This window comes from Ceratotherium simum, chromosome 1 (genome assembly GCF_057802395.1).
Source record: "Ceratotherium simum simum isolate JZ-2026a chromosome 1, ASM5780239v1, whole genome shotgun sequence".
In the NCBI taxonomy this organism is placed as follows: Eukaryota; Metazoa; Chordata; class Mammalia; order Perissodactyla; family Rhinocerotidae; genus Ceratotherium; species Ceratotherium simum.
Window position 1 is genome coordinate 81,125,872 of NC_141900.1, and position 12,316 is coordinate 81,138,187.

Below are 12,316 nucleotides of genomic sequence, written 5' to 3' on the forward strand. Positions count from 1 at the left end.
CCATCTGGTCCTTTAAAGAAAAGTTTGCCAACCTCTGCTCTAGAAGATTAAATGATCACCTCCAATCCAATTTAGAGAATCCAAAATTATCTGCCATCACTGTCAGAAATTCTACTAAAACTCTTTCAATTTTCTTGGAGTCTGAGTCTCTACTAATGTAAATTTCAGAGCACAGAAACTTTAGAATATGGTTTAGTTTTCACAAAGTTACTGGTTTGAATTTGAATTTACTAAGGTGATTACAAATGGTTTCAAGCAGGGCTATTTTTACTTCTCCATAGTTTAATAGGGATTTCTCTTTAAAGTACCTTTTATTTGAAAGTAAAGACTAGAACAATGACTTGCAAACATACCATAAAATTCCACTTATATGAAGTTCTAGAATAGGCAAAACTAATCTATGGTGATAGAAACAGATCACTGATTCTTTTTGGGAGGGAGACTAACTGGGAAAAGGCAGGAAGAAACTCTCTGGGGTGACATTTTGATACAGAAGTAGGGGTCACATAGGTATAGGTATAATATAAATTTGTACATTTTATGATACATAAAAATAGAAATTCATAGGGTTAACAAAATGAATATCAAGAGAAAACATAAAAAAAATAATGACTTTTCAAAAATGTTTTATAAATTACTTTAAAATTCTATTATGACAATCTAAAATGAAAAGAACAGATTACTTACAGATTTCAGCTGAATACCCTGTCGTATCTGGTCTAAAAGTGCATCCCTCCCGGAGCAGGACACTGGTCGACTGTTTTGTTCCACTTTTTTTAGCTGAGCACCCTCTCTAATTTGATCTAAAAGAGCTGCTTTGCTTCCTCCAGGAGTTGGAACTTGATGGTCACCATCAGAAGGAAGGCCAGGGGGAGGTGGTGGCCCTGGTGGAGGCGGAGGTGGAGGCGGTGGGGGTGGTGCCACCGACCCTGCCACCGAAAGAGGTGGAGGCGGTGGTGGAGGCCCTGAAGGTGCTGAGGAAGGAAAGGCTGGAGGTGGAGGAGGGTATACTCTATTTGGCGGTGGTGGAGGGACTCCTACACCTGGCCTGGACGGAGGCGGTGGCGGAGGTGCAGCTGTGGGAGCTCTTGAAGGTGGTGGAGGAGGAGCACCTCTTCCCCTGGCAGGAGGGGGAGGAGGGCCTGAGCTATGTGGAGGAGGGGGAGGAGGAGGCGGCCCTCCCCTAGATGGTGGTGGAGGAGGTGGTGCTGAAATAAAAACAGAAAGAACGAAAGCATGCTTTTTTCCCCCACAAACATCATACTGAAAAAGCAACTCACCTCAACATGTATAAAAAAAAAAAATATGAGAAAAAAATGGCCTCATCTTTGTATTTTATTTTACAACTATATCTGAGCACAGATGATATCTTACAATTCTATTTGGGAATATTCAGCTTAAAGATCACTTTCCTGTTGTTTCTTGAAACAATATTAGCTAAAACAGTAGAATTTAGTTGTTAGGAATCAGCACCGCTTCTGAAGGTAAGAGAATAAATACTTTTTTATATAATTATAACAATGAAATTAAACATTTTGGACAACAAGCATTAATGGATACCTTGCCTCTTTAAAGAATCAAGTATATTTAGTTGTTTTATAAAATTAATTTACATTCAGAATTAAATAGCTAATGTAGCATAACCTATTAGAATTTACTCAAGGTAATCTGAGCTAAACCCAAATATAATACTTTTTCTTTTAAAATGTAAACCTTTGTCGCTTAACTTACATTTGCACTTTATAATGTCCTATATTTTCTCTCTATATAGAATACATATAACATAGCACTATATATATTATATAATATACTATCTAGTACAATATACTATAATAATATATAATATACATAAGGTTCTATATTTCTAAAAGATGACCAGCAATTCTACTGATGGCATTAAGGGAGGCTAGTTGCTCAGGTGAAATGTTCAACTACTTATTCAGGAGACATGAACTGACTATTAAATTAACTGAGAATTTCCACAGTGCAAAATTGAAGTTACTGACAAAATATTAACATTATTCTGGTAGTAATGATATTCACACTCTTCTTCTACATAATTGAAAATGTAATATATTATAGGAAAAAAAATTCAATAAAGTATTCAGTAAAGTACAAATTTATTACATTTCTGGAGGTATGATTTTATCAACAGTATACACGAATATACATAATAATGAACTTCTTCATTATTTCTCTATTCATTTAAAAACTGAATAGAAAAACTACGTATTTTTAGGAGTAGAGAAATCCTAGAATCCACAACAGCTATTTGTATTTACTGATACAAATTGCCATATATTACTGATGGATAGTTCTACAATCTATACAAATACAAATACCTACCTTAATTACAAATAACAATGGGCTTAGATCCTCAATAACGCAATGATACCAGAGAGGAAAAAAAAAAACCCTCCCGTGAAAGGAAATATAATGGTATCTTCCAATTTCATTTGGGACAAACATGGGAAACATATTATTAAAACTATGTTATCAAATATAATTATAAATATTACATGAAGTATGCAGAAAGGCCAATGATGACAAGGGTATCATCTCCTGGCATACAAACTTTAAAAACTGGAAAGAATATATAGCTGAAAACAGGAGAGTTATCTTACTTAGACAAAGGCCATCATACAGGGAAGCTCCTATGATTTACGTAAACTCAAGGCATACTGGGGGGCTGGGTGCTGCAGCTAAGGTTCACCCAGTTTTCTCACTGGAGCCATAGCAAAGAGACTTAAACTTGCTAAAAGCAAAGTCCTTTTCTAACATATCTTGTAATAAAAGGGCAAAACCAAGAGGATATGGTATATATGTATTATGTACACTCTCTGAATAAGACAGTACATCAAATCCTTCAAGCAGATATAAAACTTCATTTTAATCAGTTTAAGGTTTATATTTCAAATAGCAGTATTTGTCTAGACTGGCATTTTTATGATTTAGTTGTTTGTTAACCAAGAGGAAAAGGACCCACTTTATTCTACTACAAAAGGTATTAGTCAATCATTTCTCATGGTTTCACTGAGGACTCAGATCCATAACCTTTTATATGCAAAACGATATATGTCCTCAGTAGAGAGAATTAAAGTTCTTTTGAACTTGTAGCAAGTACATTTATTAAAATAATTTGGGGTCCAGCTAATACCCATTCAAATAGACACAATATCATTGCTCAGGGAAAGAGAGAGCCTTAATTTATAGTGGATAAATTATCAGCTGCATCCAGTTTGGGTATAGCACAAGTTCAGCATTCCTATTATCTTGAAAAGTGACTAGAAACTTCTCTATATTTTTGTGAGGAAAATATCTATTACCAGCTTTCTTTTCTTTTTTTTTTTTGGTGAGGAAGATTAGCCCTGAGCTAACATCTATTGCCAATTCTCCTCTTTTTGTTGAGAAAGATTGGCCCTGGGCTAACATCCGTGCCTATATTCCTCTACTTTATATGTGGGACACCGCCACAGCACAGCTTGATGTGCGGTGCGTAGGTCCATGCCCGGGATCTGAACCTGCAAACCTGGGCCTCCAAAGCGGAGCACACAAACTTAACCACCACGCCACTGGGCTGGCCCCCACCAGCTTTGTATTTTTATAGTTTGTATTATGTCTACATAAAAGGAAAGTATGCAGAAGATATGCCATATCCCAAGGTAAAAATGTGAATTAAAGAATTAAAACGTGAGGGGCCGGCCCTGTGGCTTGGTGGTTAAGTGCGCGCGCTGCAATGCTGGTGGCCCGGGTTCGGATCCCGGGTGCGCATCGAGGCACCACTTCTCCGTCCATCCTGAGGCCGAGTCCCACATACAGCAACTAGAAGGATGTTCAGCTATGACATACAACTATCTACTGGGGCTTTGGGGGGAAAAAATAAAATAAATAAAATCTTTAAAAAAAAAAAAAAAAAAAATTAAAACGTGAGAGGAAAGGACAGATAGGACAGTGTTAGTTAGGTTACATGAATAAAAACGTCTGCTAAGCAGATACCTCACACCACTATGTGAAAGTCTAATGGCCCACAGATGTTCAAGACTCTGACTTGCCACAAACACCAGAATCAAAATGACAACAGTATTTCTTAGATTTAAAGAGAAGAAATGAAGTGAAAAGCATGAAACAAAAGTTACAATACATAAAAACAGTTCTTACTATCAAATATTAGTTATTAAAAAGGAAGAAAGAATGAAGCTTACAGGAAAAACCTTGTCTTGATGGTACCCTATAAAGAAAGGTTGACATACTTAAAAATAATTATTAATTTAGATCAATATAAAGAGTAATTGGTAGATAACTCTCTAGATATTTGCTATTTACAGGAATTATAAGCAGAAAATATAAAATAATATAAATGCAACATACTTAAAAGTAGTATTATAGAATACAGGAAACATTAGAACTGCTCTCATGCACTCTCATCAGGATAAAGCAAACAGAAAAACATTATTCAACACAAACTTAAATTTATGCCAATACTGACAACTCCCTGAGTAGGCATTTATAGAACTAATTGCATGTTTCCTTATGTTTAGTTCTCCCTCTCCACCTCAAATTAATGTAAGAATTTAAATATATTTTATATCGGTTATTGAAACCATGCCAAGTGTGAAAAGCAATCACTAAAAATAAGTATAAGAAGTAATAATAAAAACAACAGTGGTGCTCTGGGTAAGAGATATTTTTTAAAAATCCACAAAATTTCAATAAAATTATCTAAATTACAGACAAAATATGAGCTCTGACTCATATAGAAATAAATGTTCTTTTTACTTTAAGCACCAATATGCCCAAAATATTAACTTCCATAGAGAGCAGAAAACCTCACTGGATGTTAGATTTGGAAGCAGGATAAATTAACTCTAGGTTCTTTGAAAATAAACACATCACAGCACGCATAACTAAGAGGACTGGGTCAAATAACATCCCACATACATACCACTCCATTGTGGTGGACCTACAGAGCAGATTATTATGAGTTAACAGACTTCAAACAATTGTACAGACACAAAAAAAGATACATTGGAAATCACAAGTCTACTACTTTTTATAAACCTGATTATATGATTTTACAAAATAAATTTCAAGAGATTTCTTTCAGTAGATTTTACAAAATATATTTTTAAGACAACTTCATAAACTTCTCCCTCCCTAATTTTTTTCATACTTCTGAACACATTATATGCTCTGCCTAGAAAATATTTCTTTAATAAAAGGAAACATCTTTTTACTCTTCCTTTAAAAAAAATTTATCTTCTATAAAATCATTCTTTGGTGTCTAAAAGATTCCACACTGGAGTTAGGTTCTTAAATATGAGAAGAATTTAACTTTGTTGCCAAAGTATGTTTTTTTTTAATGTCTGTGTCTTTTTTTGTTTGTTTTGGGTAATTCAATTGAGGAAAGACCTTGCCTAATTTGATGTTTTAAAAGCAGCTAGAATAAAAAAGTAGTAATAAAGTTTAAAAAAGAAACCAATCAAGTTAATATAATCAAACTCTTAGTTCAGGTATTCAGGTGAGAGGGCAGTAGTATGGATGGTCTTATAAATGTCAAGAATAACTCATAAACTTATAAATTCAGGGAGCTCAAAGACTCTGAGCCTCATTCGGTAGTATAAGGTGAAGGTGGATGAGAAAATGAGAGTCAAGGAACACACGAGGGTCCTCAAGATCTTCCATCATCTGCACACCAGGAGTAACTGACTTACACCAGGAGCATTTAAAAATAACAATGATCCAATGCGCAGGATGTTTTTATTAAAAATCCATAGAATCTGGAAATGTAATTTTTTCACAAAATAAGATAAATTAGCATCATACTAGTTTCAGTGGAACTAGCATTGTTGTTAGTGCCCTCGATACTAACAACCCTCTGTACAGCAGAGCAGAACCCTGCCTCATCTTCTGGCACTATATCAGACAATACTCCACTGCTATTCACAGGGTTTTCATGGCCAATTTTTTCGGAAGTAGGTGGCCAGGCCTTTCTTCCTAGTCTGTCTAATCTGGAAGCTCTGCTGAAACCTGCCCTGTCCACTACCCTGGTGGTTTTTGAAATACTGGTGGCATAGCTTTCAGCATCACAGCAACATGCAGCCACCACAGTATGACAACCGACAGACAGGAAGTGTAGTTCCCTAACCGAGAAACGAACCTGGGCCGTGGCAGTGAGAGTGCCGAATCTTAACCACTAGACCACCAGGGCTGGCTGGAACTAGCACTGTGTTTCCACAGTAGCAATTATGACTATAATTCTAGTCATAATACTTGTTTACATATCTGTTTCCACACTACACTACAAGATTTCTGAGGGCAGAAACCATATCTTTACATCTAAATATTGTGAGTAAAGATCAGTGTTGGCATAATAATATTTACTGAATATATGAATGAATTAATGAATGAATCAAAGACTGAATGAACATCAGCAGTGAAAAACATATAAGTAACTCAAATACCTAAGTTAAAATGACAGTTAAATTCGTCAGAAAAATGCTTTGATTAACCGGAACTTTGCCATACTATCTATTATGAGTATGCAAAAACTAGGAAACAGAAAAGCAGCCCCAAATGAATAAGGTGGCAAAGAGATGACTGTCACACTGGAAAATTTAGAGTTAATGTATTTGCATTTTATTGTGATAGTTGTTAAGATACAACTAAAGTACAAGGTGCTTTGATCTATAAAAGGTTGCAAATTGTTTGTGCTCTCAGGTGCCAAATGATAAATTTCATACTTTATCCAAGGACAAAAAAATGTTTGTATTTCAAAATAAATGCAAAGATTTTCATTATTTATATTCTGAAAATGCTTACATATTACAGATTAGATAGTGGTTATATTTAAATTACTACTTCTGAATTGTAATAAAAACAACTTTAATGGTGGTTTCTAAGATCCACTGAGTAAAATATTAGGCAGCTATAATTTTTTATTCTAAAATAGAATAGCCAGAAGATTTTGTATGGATTTTCATGAATTTAATATAAGACTTTTAAATAATAAGCAAAATCTTGTCAAGTTTTTTAGTTATACCAAAGTAATGTAAAACATAGTACACTGGGTTAAACTAGTTATCCATAAATTCAAACATTCTGCTTAAGGAAAGTGCACGTGAATATATGTAGCTGTCTTCCATGAAGCTGACCTCAAAAGATTCAAAAGAAAAAGTAGATCAGAATGCCTAAATAGATATAAAAAGTTACCTTGCCTTCGTAGCTCATTTTTAACAGCTTCAACACCTCCTGTTTTTTCAATGAAGTCATATATAACTTTTGATGTTTCTTTGTCTTTAAGTTGTGCCTCTGAGATTCCACACATATCAAAAAGATTCTTCAATTCTGGATCCAAATTATTCAGCTACAACAGACAAAATAACAGGTAACTATAAAATCTATCCCAATTTTTAAAAACAAGCATGATCCAATTTAATTCTTATCTGTGCCCTTTATGAAATTATTTTCTTAAGTTTATAAACTTTTAATATGGTCATATAATTTATATGCTAACTAAAATTTCTTATAAAAAAACAGCAAAGAACAAAGAATAGATTTTATATTTTATCTCATCTCTTTTTTGTTCCCTGCCTTTAAAAAGAGGGCATCTAACCCATTCATGATTCAGACATCTCTAATGCTCACCTGTTTCACCTTGTCCTGAATAAGATATAGGTATAATCACAAATAAACACAAAAAAGTAAAATCAATTTGGAAATCTGAGGGCAAAGGACCTCTTTAGAACCCAAGCACCCTGTAGAGTGCCCAACACAAAGAGGCACTCAATAAATGTTGTGGGGTTAACATTGCAGTTACAACAAAAATAACCAAAAGGATTTGTGACCCCAATCACAAATATTTACCATCAAAATAACTTTTCTAAACTTTGATTATTTGTCAACTGTGAAACACATATTATGTAGGTAACCAAAATAGAGATAAAATGTTAAAAACACTTATTTTTGCCAGCAGTTTCACCTATCTTGCTCCTAGTGCTATAACTTGATGAACGATGAGACTGCCAAAAAGAATAGTAGAATGAAAAGATCTAGATAATTCAACAACTGGATATTCAGAATTTGATTATAGTACTTTCCAGTAATTTGGCATATATTCCCCTGAAATGATCACTTAGCAGAAATAATTTTCTTGTCTTAGCTTTCGAAACACAAGGATTTTACATTATGGTACATAAAGCCAAGGAGTACAAAAATTTTGTCTTTAGAGACTTAATCATGAATGATAGAATAATACTATGGTTTCAAAGCTCAGTGGTATATGTACATAAACACAAGCACAGTCAAATAAACACTAGAGTTCACAAAAATGAATAATAGAAGTCTAAAGACAGGCCATAACATTCCCATATATTTAAAGTAATAATATTTATGGCTTGAAAAGACACTTACATCAAAGCCAGTATTCGGATCCCAACCAACATGTCCAATGTGCCTAAATTGGTGGATAGAAAAAAAAGAAAATGCATAAAGGGTATTAAAAACATAATATATATGAAATCCAAACCAGCCTTCACATTTTTGGCCTGAACTAACAGTTCTCATAGACATAATCATATTCAGGGAAAAACCATATAAGTAGTCAGCAGACCAGGATGCTAGCTCTGGTTCTGCTACTAACTCAGTCTTAACATTTCTGCTCAATCTTCCTGAGCATCCACTTCCTTAACTGTCAAACTATCATAAGAACACAAGCATTACATATATGAGAGGATAGGAGTTTTGTAATGAGCTAATGAAATAACGCATATGAGAATGCTTTAAATATGTCAAATAAATACCAAAGGTTTGATGCCTGCTATAGACTGAATATATTCCCCGAAAATTCCTATGTTGAAACCTAATCCCCCATGTGATGGTATTTGGAGGTGAGGATTTGGGGAGGTGATTTCTCAAGCATAGGATTAGTGCCCTTAAAAAAGAGGCCCCAGAAAGCTCCCTCACCCTCTTCTGACATGTGAGGACACAGGGAGGAGACAGCTGTCTATGAAGGAGGAAGTGGGACCTCACCAGACACCAAATCTTGCCTGCCTCTCCTCATCCTCCAGAACTGTGAAAAATAAATTTCTGTTGTTTATAAGCCACCCAGCCTATGGTATTCTGTTATAGCAGCCCGCACAGACTAGGACAATGCCTCTAGGTAATTTCCAAATACCGTTTATAGAGAAAGTGAGAAATCATTTTTATGTCCAACAATTAGTTGAAGAAACAACTTTATCTAGTTTTTCTTTTCTGATGGGTGAAAAGTAAATAAACAATAAGATTTACAAAAAATCTACTGAGCAACAGCCTTAAAAAAAAAAAACTCCAACAAACTCTAGCTAAAAAGGTATGCAAGTGATAAATGTAAGCATCCTCTCAAAAACAAAACAAAATTTTCTAACAAGTTAAAAATCAACAGCAGCAGCGAGTAAATCAAAAGTAAAGATAAGAACAACAAAAGAACTGTCTTACTGGAAATTGCTTGGTGTTCCAATATCTGCCTTGGTTAATCTCTTCTTTTTACCTTTTCCTTTTTTCTTTTCTTTGGTATGGGATATACTGTTGACTTGTGGACCATAAAATCTATTTGTTGTGATTTCTGGATTTTTTATGTCAACTGTTGCCATGGGTAGATTAGGACCTGCAATTAAGTCAAAATAATATGAAAGGGATATAATTTAAGACAACAATTATTACAATTGTAATTTATAATTTGAATATCTGTATCTGAAGTAGTATCACTTCATTACTATAAATTATCTAAATTTTAAACTTGCATGTTAACTTTTTATAAACAATGGGTACAGTACTGCCTAAATTGCAAAAGCCTATAATAAATTCTTAAACACATTAGCATAGATATGTTATTTCAAAGCAAACTTATATTTTTATAACATTAAATCTCATGAAGAATATGAATTTTCAACAAGAGTTTAAATTTAATTGGTCTGATCCCTTACATTTTGACTATAACAGCCTCACACCCAACACATTACTCATTGGTAAAGTGGTATACATCACATAACAAGAATAGCAAAAGAAAAGAAGCATCTGCTTTGTTTTTAATCTAACAGAGAAATCTAGTCTTACTTCTTTGTTTCCACTTTATTAGTCCATGAGTAAAAAAGTACTTATACCATTATTATTATTTGTTCAAAACTGTCATATTTAAGTCCAATAATATTTTCCCCATCAGTTTACACACACTTTGACTATCAGAAGTACAGAGCTCAAGAAATTAAGACGGAAAAATTCTCAAAACGCTCATCTTTCACAAGGATCAGTAGTAAAAATACCTTAGGCATCTTCAGGAGTGACACTAAATGTAGCACAAAACCTATTTCATAATTCACAAAAATATTCTTTCTTAAAAAAGCATAAGAGTCTGAATGAAATGTATTCAACTTAGAAATTCCTTATAAATTTAACTAAAGAGCAACACATATTTCTTTGAGATTCCATTTAAAATATATGATTCTCTGACAAAACCTCCTATCAGATGAAATTTCTCTAAGATGATTACATTAACGACAATTTCCAAAATGTTGTATAAAATACAATCACTATCATGCAGAAAAGCAGTTAAACATAGCAGGCCCGAATAGAATATCCTCCCATTCTAAGGACAGCTGCTATCCTGAGAAAGGCCGGCTTGCAAGGTTGGTCCTTAGCTGGCATTCGGGAACTGGGATTTTGAGAGGGTTTCCATCATTCTCGGATAAGATAGACTCATTGTGCCTCAACTGTTTGTGCTAACAATGTGGTTTATGCTAAACACTTGCTTTCCTCTGGGAGTCTAGACCCTTGGTATGTGCTAGACAGAGAATGCCTACATAACTAGATCCCAATAAACCCTGGGCACTGAGTCAGCTAATGAGCTTCTCCTTTGACAACATTTCACATGTGTTGTAACAATTCATTACTGGAAGAATTAAGTGCATTCCCTGTGACTCCAATGGGAGAAGACTCTTGGAAACTCGTGTGTGGTTTCCCTGAGACTTAACCCCATGTGTCTTTCTCTTTGTTGATTTTGTTTTATATCCTTTCACTGTAATAAATCTTTGCCATGAGTACCACTATGTGCTCAGTCCTGTGAGTCCTAGTAGAATCACCAACTGTGGGGATGGTCTTGGGGACCCCAACACAAGCACAGAATGGCAAATAGAAACTTCAAGAAATTATAGGCTGATGTATATTAGGTAATCACTAAATGCCAATTTGACTGTAATTCTTCAATTGTGCTAAAAATCTCAAATGTATTCTATTCATTAAAGTTATATGAAAGAAAACTGTTTATCTACATGGGTAAATTATATATAACCCATTTTCTCTCCCTCAACTCTACTATTAAAAGATGAAATAAATCTAAAAGGAAATTATGAAAGCCATCTGCCACCTTATCAGACAAGTAAATAATCTGGAAAGATGTATATTTTTAATATCACCAAAATTCAGCTATTATCCCTCAATATTCAAAGTCTACTTACATGTAAGTACAATATGTAAATGTCTATAAGTTCTATTTATAATTTCATACAAAATTCCACAGGAAGTTGCTCATATTGGCAAGAAAAAAGAAATTCTTCTTGGAAAAAATGGAAGCTAGTGAATAACATGGATAAAACTATTAAAAGCTGATTCAGTGTCAAGGCATAATCTGAAAATAAGTGGATCAAGAATTAAATGTTAGTTAAGCAATAGAAGGCTTATTAAATAGTAGATAAAGACTTGGATTTTCAAATTTGTTCAGATATCAGATATCAGCATTTACTGTAGTTTCACAAAATAAGGGACTTATTGAGAATACCCACAATTCGAGTGTTAGAGGGTTGAATTGGGGTCATACTCATACCTTCACAGATTTATCTAGTGATCTGTTTTTACTTCTCATTCCTCCCTTTCTGCCTTCCTTCTTCTTATAATTTATCTTTACCAATCAGTATCAGCAACATCCTCTACAATAAAATGCTGCAAATTACTATTTACTCTCTTATCTTTACACTTAACAGAATTTAAGAATTGACTTTAGGACAGGTTTAGGAGTACTGGAGTTAGATGCTCTCTTTATACACACCACCCTTCCTAAAATAGGTGCTCAAATAGCAACTATAAATGAGCAACCAGATTCACCATTAAAAAAATAACAAAACAAAGTTAACTATAATTAGTTTGTAGGAAAAAACAAAAATAAAAATATTTTTATGCTGCTTTAGTTTATATAAAAGTAATCTATTATACTATGGATGATATAAATGGTAATAGAGTTGGGTAAAGTTTAATAGTTTAAATTATCCAAGCTAGTAAATTTCTTTCTGGG

The 12,316-nt window shown here is 33.9% G+C and overlaps 1 protein-coding gene across 2 annotated transcripts in view; it reads right to left on the bottom strand.

Moving 5' to 3' along the window:
• Positions 1-12,316, bottom strand: part of WASL (WASP like actin nucleation promoting factor) — a 69,269-nt gene that overhangs the window by 8,409 nt on the left and 48,544 nt on the right. For both annotated transcript variants that reach the window (XM_004418738.3, XM_087430260.1), the window contains exons 6-9: positions 9,472-9,640; positions 8,410-8,452; positions 7,210-7,363; positions 688-1,208 (exon numbers count right to left, since the gene is read on the bottom strand). In XM_004418738.3, the coding sequence (XP_004418795.1) occupies positions 688-1,208; positions 7,210-7,363; positions 8,410-8,452; positions 9,472-9,640 (887 nt within the window). The remainder of the gene's footprint in view (positions 1-687; positions 1,209-7,209; positions 7,364-8,409; positions 8,453-9,471; positions 9,641-12,316) is intronic.